The 19,894-nt window shown below is 58.8% G+C and overlaps 1 protein-coding gene and 1 long non-coding RNA gene across 2 annotated transcripts in view; one reads left to right on the forward strand and one right to left on the reverse strand.

Moving 5' to 3' along the window:
• The window catches only part of SLC6A3 (solute carrier family 6 member 3), a gene marked incomplete at its 5' end in the record, with an annotated part of 34,124 nt that extends 26,467 nt beyond the window's left edge, over positions 1 to 7,657 (forward strand). Inside the window, 2 exons of the mRNA XM_079145447.1 lie at positions 768 to 839; positions 7,462 to 7,657. Coding sequence (XP_079001573.1) covers positions 768 to 839; positions 7,462 to 7,485 — 96 coding nt within the window. The 3' untranslated portion in view covers positions 7,486 to 7,657. The remainder of the gene's footprint in view (positions 1 to 767; positions 840 to 7,461) is intronic.
• On the reverse strand, positions 32 to 10,673 carry LOC306664520. Its single transcript, XR_013764733.1, has 3 exons — positions 10,413 to 10,673; positions 634 to 806; positions 32 to 268 (listed from the first exon to the last, which is right to left on the reverse strand). It is a non-coding gene; the product is annotated as an uncharacterized lncRNA (long non-coding RNA).
• Positions 10,674 to 19,894: the final 9,221 nt, after the last annotated feature.

Raw genomic sequence — 19,894 nt, forward strand, 5'->3', positions numbered from 1 at the left:
TCGTGCCCCTTGGTCTTGGGCACCACAGAGGGAGCACTCCTCGCCTTTCTGGGCTGTACTCAGCCCAATCCCCAGTCGTCAGGCCAGGTGGGGCCTGGAGTGGGCCCAGCACAGCCTGTGATGGGGCTGTGTCTCCGTGGGCTGCCGTGGCCTCAGTTGTCTGCCATGGACATTCGAGACCGCCAGGATGCTGGAAAGCAGGTGCCAGGCAGTTCCTGCAGGAGGCAGGTCCCTCGGGCCCAGGATGGTGGGGCAGGTGGGCACAGAGCTGCGGGAGGAAAGACTTGCATTCAGTGGGCCCAAAGAGCTGCTTCTGCCACCCAGCCCCGGACACAAGCCAAGGGCAACCTTGGCAGCTGAGCCTGGTAGCAGACTACACATCCATGTGGGCCAGGCCACCCAGGGTCCCAGGTGGGGACATGGCCTCAGGGACTCGGGGATGGCCCCGGGCCTCCGAAGTCAAGCTCCTGACAATGCCTCTTCTGGGAGGTCGGGGTGATGAGCTCCTGTGCTGGACAGGAGAAGCAGGGGCTCCCGGCAGGCATGAGAGGGCCCATGAAGCCCACCACACCTGGACTGAGTGACAGAGCCCTGTACCATGATCTGTGCTGCAAACTGGGCATGGACACTCACTGACGCCCCATCCGGACTCCTGGACTGCAGGCTATGGGCTCCTGCATCTGCCCACATGTCCACTGAGGGGCATTGGTTCATGCTGGTGGGTGGGCACCTGCAGATGCCAACGCCAACGGCTCGTTCTCTCTTAGAAACTGGCCTATGCCATCACGCCTGAGAAGGACCGCCAGCTGGTGGACAGAGGGGAGGTGCGTCAGTTCACGGTGAGTCAGCCTGCCCCCTGGGCAGGGGTTCAGAAGGATGGAGGAGCAGTGTCCTTGTCCACAGCTGCTCCCGTGGCCCCAGAGAACCAGAAGGCTGCATGAAGCAGCTCATGCTTGGGTGCACCCTCTGCCACAGGGCCCTGGGTGCTGGCCAGGGGCCACTTTGAAACCCTGGACTGAGTGTGGGGCAGCCCAAGAGCAGCAGAGGTCAGTGGCGATGACAGAGCCAGTGACAGCTGACAGACACCCATAGGAAGGGAGGGCCTGCAGTGGCCAAAACTGCCTCCCTGGGTGTGGTGACAGAGAGGAGGCCAAGGGGCTTGGGCAGCTCGGGGGGCAGAGAGGGGACAGGACAGGCTGGGGGTTCTCGAAGGTCTAGAACTGGTCAGGTGTCCACCAAGGCAGCAGGAGGACCTGGCAGCCCTGACTAGCCTCACTCCTCAGTCACTCAGGAGCCTGGGGTGCAGGTGAACAGGCCACGTGCCCCTCACCTGACATGGGGGATCATGGGGGGCAGGTGACCAGGCCTCGTGCTCCTCACCTACCTGGGGGACCCCGGGCTGCAGGTAAGCAGGCCACGTCCTTCACCTGCCTGGGGGAGCCCAGGATGCAGGTAAGCAGGCCACATCCTTCACCTGCCTGGGGGAGCCCGGGATGCAGGTGAGCAGGCCACGTGCCCCTACCTGCCATGAGCGTGGCCGCTCACCTGCTGTGGAGCTTGCACACTGCTGAGAGCCTAGGGTAAGTGCTTGGCCGCTGTGACGCCACCACCTCAGAGGCAGGCCTGTCTCCTTGCAAAGCCCAGAGAGGCTCAGAACCTGCCTGAGGTCCCACAGCAAAGTGGGAGGTAGACCTGGGCTATGCTCTAGGTGCATCTCAGCTGTCCCCTCCCCAACCCAGGAGGGTGGCCCATCTCCAGAACTCTAGTGTGAGCTGAATGCAAGGTGGGGTACCCCAGGGTGAGAAGGGCTGAGGGCACGACTCTGGCGTGTCCCAGCCTAGCCAAGTGGAGCAGAGGGGACCTGCCTTGCCCGCCACCCCTCCCACCCAGCATCCTCTGTGCAGAGCAATGGCAGCCACAGTCCCCTGGGCAGGGCCAGTTGTCCAAGAGGGTCCCCTGAAGGAAGAAGGGACCTTAACCTAGCCCTAGCGTGTTTCAACCACAGAGAGGACTTCAGGACACATCCAAAGAGGTGTGGAGGGATTTCCTAGGAAGGCAGGGCCTGCAGGAGCAGGCGCGCTCCCAGAGGACCGCCCGGGCACGTCCGGCCTCAGGCTGTCTGAAAGGTCGTGGTAGGCAGTGGCCCTGGGAGGGCGTGGGGTGCTCCGTCTGGAGGTCGGCCATGCCCAGGGTGCTTTTGGGACCCAGGGGATGTCACCAGTGCAGACGGGTTTGGAGCACACCTGCAGCAGGGATCTCTAACGGTCCCTTACCTGTGCCTTAGCTGGTCTAAAAAGCACACTGTGTCAGCTCGTGGTGCACAGGCCTCGGTCTCCTGGGTGGCACTTGGAGGCACAGGGCCCTACGAACCCAGGCAGGGCAGTCGGTGTTCACAGGGCTTCTGGGTGTCAGGTGGAGCTCCGCTGCCCTTCCCCTTGGGTTTCTGCTCTCCACTCCCTGCAAGAGCCTGCCCACAGGAGTGGCAGGGAACCTGAGCAGCTGCCAGTCCTAGGGCTAGGAGTGCGGCCGGGCTGAGGGAGGGCGCCTGGCGAGGGTGGGTCAGAGCAAGGAGCACTTCCCTGTGGCCACTGGTCATGCTTCCTGTTCCTCCTCTCTTAGGACAGGTTCTGGTGCTGGGCCAGCTTCCCACCCCATCCCCAGAGCTCGGCCCCCTGCCCTACCCACACAGGATGTCCTTCCCTGCCTCGTGGGCCCTGCCCACCCTGGTAAGAGCCAGGTCCTCTGAGAGCCCTGCACTGGCATGGGAGGGCTGCTCTGTGTGTGGCGTTTTGTGGGACCTCTCAGTCTCCAGATTCGACTGTGCAGACTGCTCTGTTGGCATCTGCCTCCCATCTTAAGAATTCTAGCTCCTGTCTTTATTATTTTTTCCTTCTTGGGTCTTCTCTGTGGGTTTCCCTAACTTCTTCCTTTGGACCCTAATGATTAATTTTCAACTTTTCTTTTTTTCTAATATGTATTCCAGGCTATGAATTTCCCTCAATATACCTGATTTGCTGCATCCCACAACTTTTGACAGAGTATATTTCATTATTTAGTTCTAAATATATTTTAATCTCCATTGTACCTTCTTCAACTTGTAACTTGCTTATAAGTCTGCTTTTAAATTCCAAAATATATGAGCTGTTTCATTCCTCTTTTGGGGGCTGCCTCTACATTTCTTGCACTGTGCTCAGACGTCTATGAAGGGACCAAGCTTGCTTCTGCCTGTGAGATTAGGTTGGTGGAGACGTTGCCATGTCTTATACTGCCTGTCGATTTTAGGTTTGCTGGACAATTGATAACCGAGAGCCATTTGTGACGTGAACCTTGACGGCACCTGTGTTCAGCTGCCCTTGTGGCTCATCAGCTGAAACTCTTCTCTGAGGTCCACCTGTGTTCAGGATGGTCAGAGCTTCCTGGCATTAGGAGCCAGTCCTCTACTGCAAGGTGTTTGCTGCGGGGTTGTCTTGTCTGTCGTGACTACCACTGCACAGGGTGCCTTTGGGTTTGCCTGCTGTCAACTCACAGCCTGCAGAGATGTTAAGTCATGGTGTCTTCTGCAAACCCAGCCCATACCTGCAACTCCTTCCTATGGCCGTTGGGCAGGTTAACCCACTTATGTTTGCTGTGGTTCCTGACGAGCTTCTGCCTCATGCTGCAGCCTTTAATTCTGTCTGTCCCCACAGAGTCCAAGGTTGGTCAACATCTCAACCCCCTCAATGTACCAGGACTTGGGTCTTCCGCCTCCTGGTCAAAGCACCGCAATCATCACCGTCTGTCTCTGACTCTAACCCACAAGCAGGACGCCCCTGTGCGGTTCCTGTTGTGTGGTGATGTGTGTGACCGCATTGCCGGCCTGTGTGCCTGGTGGTCACCAGCTCACTGCCCTCCTGCAATGCAGCTTCCCTTCTAGGGCCATGTTCTGGCTTTTCAAAACGCCCTGCTCAGCCCCCTAAATGGGTCTCTTGATGGACTGACTGCTCAGGCTTGTGTCTGTGAGTCTCTGGTTACCTCCTTCATGAAAACATCCTCTGGCTCTCCGTCCTAGGTGGGCAGCATGGTCTGTCGGCACTGGAAGACCTCAGCCCTCTTCTGCCATCCTGGCCTGCTGGCGCACACACAGTGCTGGATCCCGCTGCCCCCAGCATGGTGTCTGGCTCCCTGGGCACCACCAGATGCCCTGTGGGGTCTGGTTCCACCATGATGTGCCTGTGTGGGCTTCTTTTCACATCTCCTGGGACATATCTGTGTGACATATGGTGTGTCCAGGATCTGTGGATCCACAACTTGTATCAGTTCTGGGGATTTTGCAACAACATTTTAAAATCTTGCCTTTGGCCAGGTGCTGTGGCTGTACCTATGATCACACACACGGACACTGAGGCAGGAGGATGCACGTCTAGGCCACCCTGGGCAACAGCAAGAGACCCTGTCTCAAAGTGAAAGGTGGAAGGGGCTGGGATGAGACTTGGTGGTGAGCACCAGGGTTCAGTCCCAGCACCAGCACAGGGCAGAGCAAGTCCCTCCAGGACTCTGCAGCACCCGCCCAGGCCTTCCTGCCCCAACCCTCACTTGGGGTTTCCTTACTGCAACTTCAGGGCCACAGTCTTACAGCATGCTTCCGTCATTGCCACTTTTTATTTATCTGTCCACAAACAAAGTAAGTCCCCGTGAGACTGCTGCATGAAAATTCAGCGTTGATGTGATCACCTCCAGCCATCCACCCTCTCCTGAAAGTCCTTGGAGCAAACAGCCTCAGCCCCACATGAATCCCTCCCCTGCTTCTTACTACATAAGTTGGTTCCACAGGTAAAGGGTAGGCAGAAGGTAGGTGGGTGGGTGGATGGATGAATAGATTGATAGATTGATAGATAGATGATAGAGGTAGGTAGATGATAGATACATGTTAGAAGATAGAAAATGAAAGATAAAAGACAAAATTGATAGATACATTGATAATGGATGAACAGATGATTGATGATGGATAGGTAGGTAGGTGGGTAGGTAGATTGATAGAAGACAAGTAGATGGAAGATAGATGATAGATAGAAGGTAGGTAGATAGAAGACAGACAAAATGACTACGTACATAGATAATAGATGGACAGATGATTGACAGGTAACGGATGGATGGATGGATGGATGGATAGAAAGAAAGATTTCTATGTTTTATGGTACTGAGGGTGGAGCCTAGGGGAGTTCTGCCACCAAGCTACATCCCCAGCCCTTGTTTTCAGTTCTGATTTGAGACAGGGCTCCACTAAGTGCCCTGGCTGGCCTTGAACTTGTGGTCCCCTGCCTCAGCCTCCTGAGAGCTGGGACTGCAGGCATGGCCACCGCACCCGGCAGCCTGAACAGCTTCTGTGGTCCTAGAAAGCATGTTTTGCTTGCAGTTCTTCTCGGCTTTCTGGAAAGGGTCACCCTGCTAGGATTGCTGAGGTCTGTTTCCACCTGTGCACAGGCAGGGCACGTGGCACTTGCTGATGCTGCTGGGGTTTGCAGCTGGCATCAGGTTTGGGCATTCCCGGCCATTGTTCCTCAAGCACTTGTCCTGCTCCCAGGCCCGCAAGCACATGAGTACTCTGCCCTGGAAGTTCCTGCACAGCTGTGCATCTCTCTCTCCAGACACACTGTGCTCTGGACCTTGGGTGGGAAACTCTGTGCCCTCCAGTGGCTGAGGGAGCTTTGGCCTGTGTTGCTTTGCTGTGGTTCAGTTTGGTCCTCTTAGTTCTGTGACTTCCTTTGACCCCTTCTGGCGTACATCCATGCCCTGTCCTCTGTGGGGTCCCCTGGGGTCTTCTTATGCCTCTGGATCTCTGCGTAACTTCTGAACACACACAGTAATTTGAAACTTCCTGAGTCACACCTGCAGGTTTCCACGTGTGTCCCTTAGGGATGGGCTTGGCTACGGGGTTTCCCGCTGGGGCTGTGTGCTGCTGCTCTGCATGTCGAGTTGTGTCTAGTTGTCCCCCAGGTGCTATGGCTTTCCTTGCTAGGTGCCAATATGCTTGCATTCCTACAGATGTTCTTGAGCTTTATTTGGGGGATTGTGAAGATACTTGGAAACAGGTCAACCAGAGCTTGTCTGGCACCGACCACCCTGAGCACTCCCCACCAGGGCCCAGGAGCCACAAGGCTTCTAGCCTAGCCGGTGGTCAAGCACGGTTGGGAGAGACTTGGCCCCTTTCATCCACCTTTACCAGAGTGCCCGTGGCTCTGGGAAGACCCTCAGGGCCACTTGTGTGATCTGCTGCGCTGACAAGCCGTGTGCCCTGTGCAGCGTCCTTGACGGACAGCCATGCTCCAGCTTTGACCTGGGCTGCGTTTGGTCCACCTGCCCCTTGTGCGGTATGCATGGTGCATAGGCCTGGTCCCTCCATTGGACACCCACTGCGTGGTGCTGTCCTGGCACCTGGCCCTGCAGACTCTGGTCCTTTGCTCTGCTGGCCTTCTGGTTCCTGCCAGCCCACACCCAGAGCCGGCCTCTGTCTCTCATTTCTAGTCTTTTTATTTACCAGCCTGTGGCCTGACCTCGGGAGTCAACCCAAACACCCCTCCCACAGAGAGGGCCACCTCTGCTTTTGTAGGTGTCGAGGAAGGGCCTCTCGCCTTCAGGGATGGGTCCTGGAGCTGGTCCTGAGCAGCATCCCCCATCGCTGGTCTGCATGGATGCTACCCAGATCTGCTGCACTAGGACCCTGGCCACTGGGCCCTTCTGACTGCGACTCCAGCCAGGTCCTGCCCACCACTGCCTTCACTGGGCCCCAAGACACACCTGGATAGTGCCTGTGCTGGTGTCTCCTGCAGCTGCCCCAGGCCCCTGCAGACCCCCACCACCTGTGGCATGTCCTAACCAGCTGAGGTAGCCCCGCAGGGTCCCTGACGGGGGGACAGAAAGCTGCTGCATGAGGAGCAGGGCCAGTGTCCTCTTTCCCCTCTGGTGCCATGTTCAGGAACAGCCACAAGCTTTTGCTTAGAAAATATTTAAGAAGTCTTGCTGCCGTGTGTCACCAGTCGACTCTCAAACAGCCAGACTGGTAACCGCATGGTGGCAGCGGCTGCAGCACCACAGCTGTCCCTTGGCCTCGATCTGGGGCCACCTGGGGGCCATCCCCGTGCTGCCAGGCCACTTGGATGGAAAAGTGTGGGGTGCAGGGGAGGGGATGCTGCTGGGTCACTCACAGGTTGCAGAAGGTCAGATCTCCAGGGCCAGCATCTTTGCAGACCAGCTGCTGTCTCCAACAAACCGGGAGTCTTCCATGGCCTCCCAGCCATGCCCCGGCCTTGCTCTGCAGCTGAGATCCAACTTTAACCAGGCCCCCAGAAGCATGTCCATCCTGCATCCCGTGCTCCCCTGTGGGCAGGGGCTGCTGGCAGGGCAGCCCTGAGCTAACAGGGTCGGGCCAGGAGCTACCTGTGCCCAGGGCTACTGCCTACTTCTGACTAGATGTCCTCCTTGCAGCTACGCCACTGGCTCCTGGTGTAGATAGAGCCCACGGATGAGCAGGGCAGTCCTCTCGCCACAAGGAGCCAGGACAGAGGAGGGAGATTCATGTTTCCGGAGAAAGAGGGCCACTCCCACCCCTGACTCCTCTGAGAACAACCGGAGCGTGAGGCTTCGTCTCTGACCTCTCACCGTCTCCCGCCTCAGAGGGGCTTGCCCTGTGTCCTGTGTCACTGCGAGAACAGCAGAGATGCCTGTGGTGAGGCTCCAGCCTGACCACACAACCAGCTCCACCCTGCAGCCGCCCTGGGGCACGGGCCTGCTGTCACCTTGCCTTGGGGACAGGGACCTGGGTGACTGTACATACACTGTGTGAGGACTCCTGTGCCCACCATAGTTGCCTGGGTCATTTGTGTTGCTCAGATTTTAAAGCCAAGTGTCCTGATTTGTCTAAGTGTGCAGAAGGAGGAATGGCAGAAATGTTCAGAGTGCCAAGTCCTCCCAGGGGCTGGTCTGACCCATGCTGGGACATGCGCGTCCCGCCTGCACGTGGCCCTCGGCTCTGTTCGGAGCCATGGAGGACCAGGGGCCTGGTGCATGAGACCGGCCAGTTCTGATTGCTTCTTAGTCAGCTCATGGTCACCTCACTGGGGACTCCCAGGCCATGGGAGAAAGCCATGAGTCCCAGCTTGACGGCCCCTGGCAGGTGCGAGCCCCCAGGCAGCTGGGGACACACGTGCTTGTCCGGGAGCCAACCTTTTGGGGAAGAACCAGCAGGGCTTTATTTCTCTCAGGCACTTGTCACATCTATGGACACTTTTCCTATTAGGAAGTGGCTTTTTAAAATCATATTCACCTGTGAGTCAAGACTGTTCTCACAACGTAAGGCTAGTCTCTGCAAGTCTGTATGCTGGTGTTCTGGTTTTGTTGACAAAAGCAATTAGCAATACCAAGTGGAGAACGCTGGCCAGGAGCCACCTCCCCCGGCACACAGGCTGCTGCCCCTGGAGGGGAGGGCACATGTCATGAGGTCACCTGGAGCTGCTGGACCTGCCCACAGAGATCGCACCTTGTGCTGTCCAGCAGGTGCGGGCCGTGCAGAGCCCGTCTGGGCTTCCCACCAGTGGACTGGAGCCTGACACTGGGGGACACTGGGCTGGTGGCCCTGAGCCCACCCACGGCCACGCTGAGGAATTGTGCCACCTCCTCCCGAGGCGGGCCCTGTGTGTAGAGCAGGCGTTGTCAGCATGCTAACGTCTCTGTGTCAGTATCTCGTGTGGTCCTCACGCACAATAAAGAAACCTGTGCTAGGACAGTGGCCGCCTGTCCCATTTCTGCCCTGACCTGTCCTCCCGCACAGGGCAGCTCACCTGCTCAACCCTGAGGGACGGAGAGCCAACTTCATGGGGAGGCCTTCCCCCTGTGCCCCAGCCCGCCCTCCACCCACCCACGGCTCTCCTCACCTGCCCCCCAGAGCCTGGGCAAGCGTCTCCATGAGCTCCCACGTGGGCACACAGTGCCTCCCACCCCCTCCATGGCTCCCAGGCAACTATGCGGGGTGATCCCTTTCCCCTCCACCAACTCCCACACAGGTGCTGGGGCAACTACCTGGCCATGCAGTTATACTAGGGTGACCCCATCCCCCTCCACAGGATCCCATGCAGTTATACCAGGGTGACCCCATCCCCCTCCACAGGATCCCATGCAGTTATACCAGGGTGACCCCATTCCCCTCCACAGGATCCCATGCAGTTATACCAGGGTGACCCCATCCCCCTCCACAGGATCCCATGCAGTTATACCAGGGTGGTCCACCTCCTCCTCCATGGGATTCCCACATGGGTGCGCCCAGGGTGACCTGGCCCCGACCCCAGGTCTGCGTTCCTGCAGGCTGCCCTGTGGTTGCACGTGTCATGTGCTGGTGTCACATTGCTCACTCAGGTGGGTCCTACGGGTGGCCCCCTGAAGACCTGCCCTGCCTTCCCCCAGCCCCCGTGCATCCCGACTCAGGCCCCACAAGCTGACCACTGCCACTGCCCAGCCCATGAGTCCCTTCCAGGGACATGTCCCATGTTTCCTGAGTAGCTCCTGGCCCTGGTCCTCCATGGTCTCTGTCCCCTCTGTAGCCAAAGGGACCTAGAGACGCCAGTCCACCTGGCCACCTGGTTGACCGCTGGCACCCTCGGTGACCCCTGAGAGGTCACCTACTCACTGTTTCCCTGCTGTGGCCCAGGTGATACAGTGGCCCCTATACAAGTGTGCTGCATACAGCATGGCCCGCCCAGCCAAGGGGTCCTGCAGGCACTGCCCACGTGGAGACCTCTGCTGCCACCCACACGATGACCTTCGTCCCAGATCCCAGAAGAGTGGCCTTGCTTCCTCCAGGTCTCTGCCCACACAGTGACTCACCATGGAGGCTGCTTGACCCAAGACTACGTGTTGAGCCAGGGCCTCGCTCTCAGGGGCCCATGGCCTACAGTCTCAAGCGTTGCCGCTGGTAGCCTCAAGGGTGACCTTGCAGTGACCCTGCAATCAGGTCAGCTGGGCTGGCCAAATGGTTCTCCCCTGCCTACAGCCCAAGACACTTTGAGGCACTGTGGCCATATGGCCACCATCCAGACATCTGGGCTTGCTCAGTAGGGTGTGGTCTGGCCAATGCACAGATGGGTCATACACAGTGCTGAGGCCTCCGAGGTGCCCCTCCCCAGCCCCAGCAAAACTAAAGTCCACCAGCCCCTCACAAGGAAAGCGGAGAGGACAAGGGCCTGAGCAGGAGCCAAAGCTCTCGCGTGACAGATGTGGACAAGCACCTTGCAGAGAACAGGGGGACACCTGGGCTGTGGTGCCCCAGGACCAGGCAGCCCGGCACACCCCAAAGGCTGCCAGCCTCCACGCCGTGGCCGCGCTCTAGGTTTGAGCTCTGCAGGCAACCACAAGGAGGATCCTAGGAGCACGGGAGGGGCACTCACCCCAGGTGATCCTCAGAAAGCGCTGAGGCGGGGATTATGCCCTGCTTTCAGAAGGAGCTCCTGCAAATCAACTGCACACCAGTCCTCAGTGGCACTGTGTCAGCCAACTTCCCAACACTGTAGCCAGTACCCAGCTGCGCGGCTCCCAGAGGCCTGCTCACCGGGGGGAGTTTTGGTCCCCAATTGGTTGGCCCTGGTGCTTTGGGGTGGACAGAAAAGCAGCTGTCATGACAGTACAAGGAGAAGCCACTCACCCATGGCCAGGACACCCAAAGTAGGAAGAGGAAGGGTAGGGCCCAGGGTTCCCCAAAGGCATGCCCCCCAGTGACCCTGGGCTCCACCTCTTAAGTTTCCATACTCCCAGTAGTTCCCAGGCAGGGACCCAGCCTCTAACACGTGGACCTTGGGGCCATTCCAGGTCCAGACTGTACCAGTAGTTATGTGGCCACAGGGGTGTCCACGTGGCCAGCAGACCTGGAAGCAATGCCAGCCCAGGAGTCACAGAGGGAACGTGACTCGGCCCTCACCTCCACCATAGCTGAGGTTCCCACACGGCTGTGGACAGCAGGCAAGAGCACTGACCTCCAGGGGAGACGGATAGGCATGGCATCTGGGGGGACCGTCAGAGGAGGAGCCTGCTGCAGGACCCCCCCTCCCCGCCTGTGGAGGCGCAGCCTGCACCTCACTGTCCCAGCACTACCTGAGCGTCCCAGCCCCTCCCGGCCCGAGGTCACTGTGGGGTCCGGAGGAGCAGCGCTCCACAGGGACCAGCCTCCCTGGTCCTGGTTGCTTCACTGCCACCTAGTGTTCTGCTAAGAGCCCAGGAAGTCAGTGTGCACAAATCCCACTCAGGAGCACTCCTGTGCCTCAGATTAATGTCCCCCCAGAACCCCACAATCCTGCCTGCATGCCCAGCAGTGTGTGCTACATGTACCTGAAGATACACGTGCGAGAGTGTCCCCAAAGCCCACCCTGGACTGAGTGTGGAGGCACACACCTGTGATAACAGCAGATCACGAGGCTGAGGCAGGAGGATCACAAGTTCAAAGCCAGCCTCAGCAACTCGGCAAGGCCCAAAGCAACTTAGCAAGACCCTGCCTCTAAATAAAAAGCAAAAAGGGCTGGGGCGGGGCTCAGTGGTTAAGCACCCCTGGGTTCAATCCCTAGTACCAAAGGAAATGCCCATGCTGGACATGGCAGGAATGCCAACCCACAGCCCAGCTCAGCATCAGGAAGAGCCCTCAGCGGAAGGCACTGGTCTCTGGGAGGGTGCTGAGATTTCGTGTCCTGACGCCCCAGTACCTGTGAAGCCATCTTACGTGGAGATCGGGCTGCTGCAGATGTAGGCAGAGGTGGCCTAACTGCCACGGGCCTCGTGTTTGCACAGGACAGGAGAGAGGCCCTGAGGTGCAGGGGGCAAGCGCACTGCAGTGAGACCGAGGCCACAGCTGTGGGCACCCCAGGGGCAGCAGTGGCCGCAGGGTGGAGAGGAGCAAGGTGGAGATGGGCCCAGCCCAGGAGCTCCAGGACCTCCACCGTGACGCTGTGGCTCGGCCTCCAGCCTCAGCCTGCAAGACCAGCCTCCCCCTGTTCTTGAAGCCACTGGTTAGTGAACAGCTAAGGGTCAGGGAACCCAATGCCTGCAGGTTCAAAAATCTGCATAAAACCTTTAAACAGTTATTCAATATTTTTATTAATAAGTACTTGTAGTTTGATGACAGTTTTTGGAAAATTCAAGTTAAAAACTTTCAATACAAATTTAAAATGAAGCCCTTAAAAATCCCAACTTGACCAGATATGAAACAATTTAAAAGCAAAGGTGTACAGAGAAGACCCTGGCTTCTTAAAAATACACACTTGTCATCACCCACGGAGGCAGCTCGCGGTAAAACCAACAGAACCCAAGCCCAGAGCGGCCCGGACGCTGCGGGCTTTCCTGTCCCGCCCCTCCCGGCCCCTTGCTGCTGAGCTTCGGTGCATCCATGGTGGTGGACGGCCTGGCAGAGGCCTACGCAGAGAGGGGCTCAGCTGCCGCCTCTGCCACCTCGGAATAGGTGTCTGCAGGGCCGTGGGGTGGTGCAGGGCCAGCCTCGGGGGAGGCCGACGTGGATCTCCTCATCCTCCCGGGCACCCCTCTAGGCTGCGGCTTGGCCTGGGCGAGAGTGGAGGGCCTGCACAGGGGGCTGCTCAGGGCTGTCGGGGGTCCACTCTCCACTCCGGCCACTGACGGAGCCCCTGTAACGTTTGACTCCCCCAAAACGTGAGGACCAGCCGCCTGCTGTCGGCCAGAAACCTTGACGACAACTCGGAGAGCTGATCAGCAGCTTGTGTGTCACCCGGGTCACACGAGGCGGGAGACACGGGACCTGGAGAGGCACCTGACCTGGGCAGGCCAGTGCCGTCAGCACCTGAAGGGACCACCGAGACGCAGGCTACCTGGCTGCAGGAGGCGGCTGGGGTGGCGCAGGCATGCCCTGCTGGCGGCGCTGCATGGCTGTGCTCAGTGCCATCTCCACAGGGAGGGCTCCCGAGCTCTGGCCACAGGCCTGTGCTGGCCTTTGTCCACCTGCATGGACACGTTCGTGTACCCCTTGCTGTTTTTTCGACACTGCAAGGTTCTGCGGGGTCTTCCGGGAGCTTCCAAAGGGTCCAGATCGCTGGACACCTCCGCGGTCAGGGCAGCTGCAGAGCTCAAGCTGGCCGTTTGAGGTTCACCTGTGCTGTCCCCTGGCCACCACAGCCACAACGGGCAGGCTCTCCAGGTGTCAGGAATCAGGCCACCTGCAGTGGACGCTGGCCCTGAGCTGCACTCCAGCCCCAGGGCCCCCTTCCTGTCCATACCAGCCCTGGTTCCCTCCGTCCAGAGCAGCTTCTTTGCAAGCCCCACCTCCAGGCTCAGCTTCCACTGGCCATCTCCTCTGGATGTCTGCTCTGACCCAGCAGCCATCACACAGGAGACTGCCCATCCCTGCTCCAAGTTTGAGACCTCACTCCTTCTGGAGGTGTCTGGGAGGCACCTGGTCCCCAGAAGGCTGTGGAGCGTTTTCAGACAGGTGAGCAGGAGGGTGGTGGGTGAACAAAGGGCCTCCCCAAGTCTGCCTTCTGGCCCAACCCCGGTGCCCGGGCAGCACTAGAGGTGGGCGCTGCATTGGGCACTTGTTCTCCGAGGAAATGCCAACTCTTCACCGTAAGTGAGATGAGCTAATGCTGAACGTCCAGAGGGTTCTCTTGAGAATGCGGAAGCCACGCTCCTGGGCCAGCCGCCTGGGCCCCTCTTCTGCCGGGCACTGCCCCCTCTGCTCTTTACCGTCGGATTTGTGCTCTCCACCGAGTGACCTTTAGACACAAAGTCTGGGTGGTAAAGCCCAGAAAAGCCAGCAGTTCCTCTGAGGGAAGCATTTTAATAAAGGCTTAACAACACAGGAAGCGTGGTTTAAAGGGTAAACGGATTCCTCTGTGTTTGGTTTTTCTGTTTTTCACTCCACGATCCTCCTTTGATCTCTCTGGATTCTTCTGACCAGACCAAAGGGCACGGCAGCTACCTGTTTCCTGATTGCCAATGGCAGGAAAAGGGAACCTTCCCCTTTCTGAACCCCTGCTGATCTGCAAGGCCTGTGCCTCTGGTCCCCGTGGAAGGCACTGTTCCCCTCCCAGGAGGAGCGGGGTCACGAGCACCACGCACCCAGCACTGCCCCTGCGCCCAGCAGCCCCCAGGGGAGGCCAGGGCCCTCCCAACAGACCCGCATCCCACACCAACGCCTTCCGGTGACAGGGTACCTGACACAGAGGGCCCACCACCCGCCTGCCTCCCCTGTGCTCCTAGAGCCCAGACCTCGTCACAGGCCAGGGAACTAGGGTCGGGAGGTGGCGCCCAGGCTGCTCACCATCTCAGAAGGCCAGTGTCCTGTGTCCACTCAAGAGCATGGGGTGGACTGAAGGGACACACTGAGCGACCCCTCCTCTGCTGCGGGAACCAGCACAGACCAGCTGCGTGTGGCCAGGTACCAGAATCCAATGCAGACCTCAGAGGGGAGGACAGGCAGGGCGCATCTTCCAGAGCAGGCGCTGCTGACTGAAAGGCCTGTTTAACCCACAAAAGGCAGCTCGCGTCGGGGCACTGCTGGTTTCTCCTCTTCGCTTTCTCTTTGAGAAGCTAGGAATTTAGGCTTTGATGTTTAGGTAAACTGTCCCACAGTCAAGCCTCCACCAGAGGAATCAGGGTTCTGTGGTTACAGAAGCATCCCCCCGGCTAAGGCGGAGGTGCCCAGACAGGGACACAGGGCTGCTCATTGGAGTTTTCCAGGAACCTGCTCAGAGGCCAGCAGTGGGGGCCAGTGGAGCCAGTGGTGGGGGCAGCTCTGCATCCCACCTGCCCCACAGGGACCCCAGCCCAGGAACCCAGAAGTCCCGCTGCAGGTTGGTCTACATTATCCACTGCAAGGGGCAGTGGGGCTGTGTCCGGCCAGCCTCCACAGGATAGCAGATGTCACCACTGCAACCTGTCCCGCCAGGGCCACCCTAGGAAGCAGGCCCAACTCAGTGCTGACAGTCTGGCACAGCACTGTCCCCGTGGTCTGTCCCCCCCACCACCCCACTGGGAGACCCAGATGCCTTCCAGGGAGCAACTGCAGGAAGCACTGGGCTGGGTGGCAGCATCAGGAACTGCTGGCCAGCACCACCTGCCTGTGCCCTCACTAGGCCAAGGACCCCCCAGGAAGCAGAGTGGTCTGTTCGGGTTTGCCTTTGAGATCTGTGATCAGGAAGGTGGCTCTCAAGTCCTCAGCCCAGGCCATGAGTGTCCATGAGAGGCCATGAGGCAGCTCCTGAGAGGTGGTGGGTGAGCCTACTCCTGCTCCCTGCCCGCCTCCCCAAAGGGCTCCGATTAGTCAAGAAAATGCTTAGTGCTGGCGGAGTCCCCACACTGCCTCTTCCCTCTGGAGAGGTCACCCACGTGGACACCAGCCTCAGAGGATCAAAGGCCAGTGGACAGAAGCGGTGCAAGAAAAATCCAACACCCTATTTTCTCAAAGGCTTTGCTCTCCTGAGAATGCGTACTGAACTTGGCGAGGCGAGCGGGCATTGAGCATGCACGGCTGAGCATGCGAGCCTGAGTGTGCGAGGCTGAGCATGCGAGCCTGAGTGTGCGAGGCTGAGCGTGCTCACCTGGAATCCACATGCTGTCCTCCCCCCGGAGCTAAGTTCTGCTTTCCCTGGAGCTGTTTGCCAGTGGGCGGGGGCCCACACAGCTGGACACTCATCTGCTTGCTCTTGGACGGTGTGCGCCTAGGCAGCGACTGAAGGCAGAGCACCCTTGTCATCTGTGCCCTTGCCTCTGGGGGCCGAGGGCCATGCAGCAGCCACCACCCCTGCTGGCCCAGGTGAAGCTGAAGGCACTCTCAGAGCCAAGGGCGAGCTGGCGTGATGACTCCTCTGAGCATAGCGGCATCCTGCAAGCCTTTCCAAGGGAACTTCACTTCCCAGATGTCCCGTTGTTCCCTAGGAGTGAAGGCTGAGGGAGAAGGGACGCACAGCACGAGGCTCCAGGTGAGGCCCGACCTTCCACATGCTCGGGTTCCTCTCCTGTTTGTTCTGCCCTGGTTTTATCCACCCCACTGCAGTCCTGGGAGGAAGCAGGCAGAACTCAGGGAGGTGGCTAGCTAAGAACCCTGCCCTGGGCCTGCCGCCCTGGCGTCCACCTGTGATCCAGCAGCTCGGGAGCTGAGGCAGGAGGATCTGGAGTTCAAAGCCAGCGTCAGTGAAACCCTATCTCTAAATAAAATACAAAATAGGGCTGGGGAGGCGGCTCAGTGTTCAAGTGCCCAGAGTTCAATCCCATGCACGCACATACACAAAAGGACCCTGCTCTGCCCCTTCCCGGGCAGGGTTCCCACCTGCGGAGCCTCAGTTTGCCCTCCTATCCCCTGGAGCTGGCGCCAAGCTCAGACAGGTGTGGGAAGGACTGGCACGCGCTCAGGCGCAAGCCTGGGGCCAGCAGCGTCTTGGATCATGTGACTTCAGGTCCCGCGTGGTCTTGCCCTCTTGCCTGTGTCCTGAACAACAGGGTTGACGGCTCCAGCTCGGGAAGTGAGACTAGGACACTGGCCCCATCCTGGCCCCTGGTGACCTCCCCACCCCACCTCTTGACGCCCGTGCACGGGCTGGATCCCTGACACGCATCGACAACACCAGCACTCAGCCTCAGAGCCAGCCCAGCAGGACCGCACACCGGGAATCCACCAAGCCCAACCCTGAGGGCTGAGCCCAGGTCCCGGCAGGATGGGCAAGGCCTGGGTGCTGCTCAGGGTGGGTCCCTGGAGACAGGGCTGCTGTGTCCTGGTGCCCAGGCAGGTGTACTGGGCACAGAGGAATGGCCTCTCTACCCAAGCTGCCCCTGAGAGCGGGCATCTCTTCCTTGGTCTCAGCCTAGCCCTCCCCGGGCTGCCACTGCCTTGTCCTGGTGAGGGAGGGCACTTGGCCAACACATGTCCCATTCTCTCCCATCTGGTCTTCCCAGGGACGAGGCCAGGCTCTGTGCACCTGTGATTCTGCACCACCAAGTACAGAGGAAGGACGCCTTGCCCACCCAGCCCAACCACCCGCCCAGCTCCTGCCAGCCCGCTCTCCACCTGCTGAATCCCCTGCCTTACCTGGACACCCCTTGCTGGGCTGGCTGGTGTGAGATGGGACACCAGGCCCCACGTCTGCCCAGGGCACACTTAGTGTTCTTGGCCAGCCGAGAGTTACCTTCCCAGTGAATGTCCCCCACAGAGGAGGGAGGGCTCAAGGGCCAGTGGGGTGTAGGCAATAGGGTCCTGGCCTGGGCCCTAGGGGAGCAGGTGCTGGTGGGCCTGGCTGGCTTGGGGCCTTGGTGAATGCATCACACTCCCCCAAGTCAGAAAATGACTAAAATCAATCAGGTTGGGAAGAGCCCCGAGATGGAATGCGAGCAGCAGCAAGTGCGTTTTACTGGGGCAGGGGGGAGAGGTGCTCCACTGTAGACCATAAGGCAGAGAGGGCTGTGCAGAGCTGCCTTGTTAGTAAGTCTCCTTTGCACAGAGACCTGAGTTAGAAAATATAAAATTACTTTGTGTCTATTCCACAACCCAGCAAGCAAACAAATCGATTATGGGTAATCAGAACCAGCTACATAATTTGCAAGACCCAGTGCAAAATGAGACTGCAGAGCACCTGAGGACGCAGGCCCCACAGAACTCATCAAGAGTGCAGCTTTAGACTCACCCTTCTGGGTGTGAGGGGTTCCTGGGGAGGAGCAGGAGGGCGGGAGGCAGCACAGGCCCTGGGTGGCCGTGGGGTGGGGAAGGGCAACCAGGCACGGATTGTCACCCCTGGGGGCCTGGCGCTGGGCCCCGCAGCCTGAGCATGCCTGGGGTGTGAGTTCTAATGCCAGAGGCCTCAGGGCTTCTGCAGAAAGCCGAAGGGGTGGCCATGGCCCCCGGGGTGTGCAGAAAGGGCACAGAGCCAATGCGAAGGGCTCGGAAGCCATATCCAAGACCACGGGGGCAAAAAGTGAATATCAACAGCAATGGCTTATGACCCACCAATAGGCTGATGCCCACAAGAACATTAGGTAAGTTCATGGGGAGAAGGAAGTGCTGGCCTCTCAGAATTCCAGGGACAAACGCTGAGGGAGGGACGGGGACCGAGGACAGTCCTTGGCACACAGCGCAGAAACAGCAGCTTGGCCAGAACCATCAAGGGCCATCAAAGTTAGCAGGCAAAACTGTAATGGGAAGTGGGACATCACTTAGTCAGTCTCACAGTCCCTCCCCAGAGAACGGAAGGAACATGGAGCAGCTGCAGTGGAGAGGCCTGCAGACACCCCACCCGGCGGTGCGGCTGGACAGGCCTGCACCCCAAGCCGCCTGGAAGACACCTAGGAGGCCCAGCATTGGTTCTGTGGGTCCCTCGCCAAGGCAGGTCCCCTTCTGGCCAGGAGGAAGCAGCAACATGCCCTCCTTCAACCGTCAGGAGCCACCCTGTGCCTGGGGAGGCCGCCAGGGAGAAGGGACGTGGGATGCACCCCGAGGTCCTGGAGAGGGAGGGAGGTGCCTACGCAAGGCCTGCAGAGCACTTCCTGCCCCTCACCAGCGTCCTCGGCCTCCTATGAGCACTACTCTGACTGTGGAAGACGCTGACCCCTAAGGACGAGCCAGAACTCTCTGTGCAAAATTGCAAACGTATTCATAGGCCTGAATCATTTAAAGTGGACATTTGAAGAGTCACAGAGTTCACACAGGAGATTCCCTTTCGTCCTTAGAGTAGAACTGGTCAGGGATACAGCGTCACCTGAAAGAGCTCTTCTCTTCCCTCAGCGTCGTCACGTCCTGGCTGCTTCCCCACAGTGCAAAAGAACCTCGAAGCCGCCTTGCTTGGAAATAAGGTCTTTGTAGACACGCTAGTTAGGATGAGGTCATGCTGGATGGTGGTGGGTCCCAAATCCAGGGACTGATGTCCTCATGGAGGTGAAGTAGCCCTGTGGGGAGGGGAGGCCACCAGTGGGCAGGAGTGGGAACATGCTCTGGGCCCAGGAGCAGCAGGGCTCACTGCCCCCAACACAAAGCAGCAGGGAGGCCTGGAATGGACACCCAGCTTCCAAAGGAGCCAGTCTGCCACCCTGGATCTCAGGCTCAGGTCCCAGGCCTGAGAGGACTGTCCCTGCTGTCTGGAGCCAAGCAGCACATGGGCCGTTATCATGGCAACCCCACCAGGGTGGCAGTCCACTCCCCACGAACGTCTCCAGCAAGGTCTGCCTTTCCTTCCCTCCGTGTTGTGCGTACCCCCCTGAGAGAGACCTGCAGGCTTCACAGTGAAAACCATAGTTCAGGGGCCATCAGAGGGGCCTGGTTGTGGACGGTCCTGCTTCCCTACCTCGTGGAGGGCCATTTCCTGAGGTCTCCCTGTCCTTTCCTTCCTTCCTGAGATGGGGTTGGGGTGGGGAACTTGAGCATTCTCATCTCCCTGGCTGCCCTGTGTCCATTCACCTTTGATTTGATCATTGCAAGTTCATTCATGCGAATATTTACTTTTTAAAAAAAATGGATGTTATGTTTTAGAACAATTTTAGGTTCACAGCAAAATTGAGCAGAAAGTAGAGAGATTGCCCAGGTGCTTCCTGTCCCCCCACAGACCCAGCCACCCCAATCTCAATATCCACCACTGGATGGTTCATTTGTCACAGCTGGTGACACACATCATAATCAACCAAAGTCATAGCCTACATCAGGGTCCCCTCTGGGTACTGCATATTCTGTGGCTTCAGAAAATGTTCACTGACATGGATCTCATGGCAAAATATGGTGGTTTTCTAAGAAGACGCAGAGGACTGGGGTGTAGCTCAAGGGCGGAGCCCTTGCCTGGCAGGCACGGCACCACAAAGAAAGAAGAAGACATGGTGGACACACACCCGCTCCTGTTCTCGCTGTGTCACACCAAGCTGCCGAGGACTCACCAGCAAGAAGGCC

Source organism: Sciurus vulgaris, assembly GCF_902686455.1.
Source record: "Sciurus vulgaris genome assembly, chromosome: 6".
In the NCBI taxonomy this organism is placed as follows: Eukaryota; Metazoa; Chordata; class Mammalia; order Rodentia; family Sciuridae; genus Sciurus; species Sciurus vulgaris.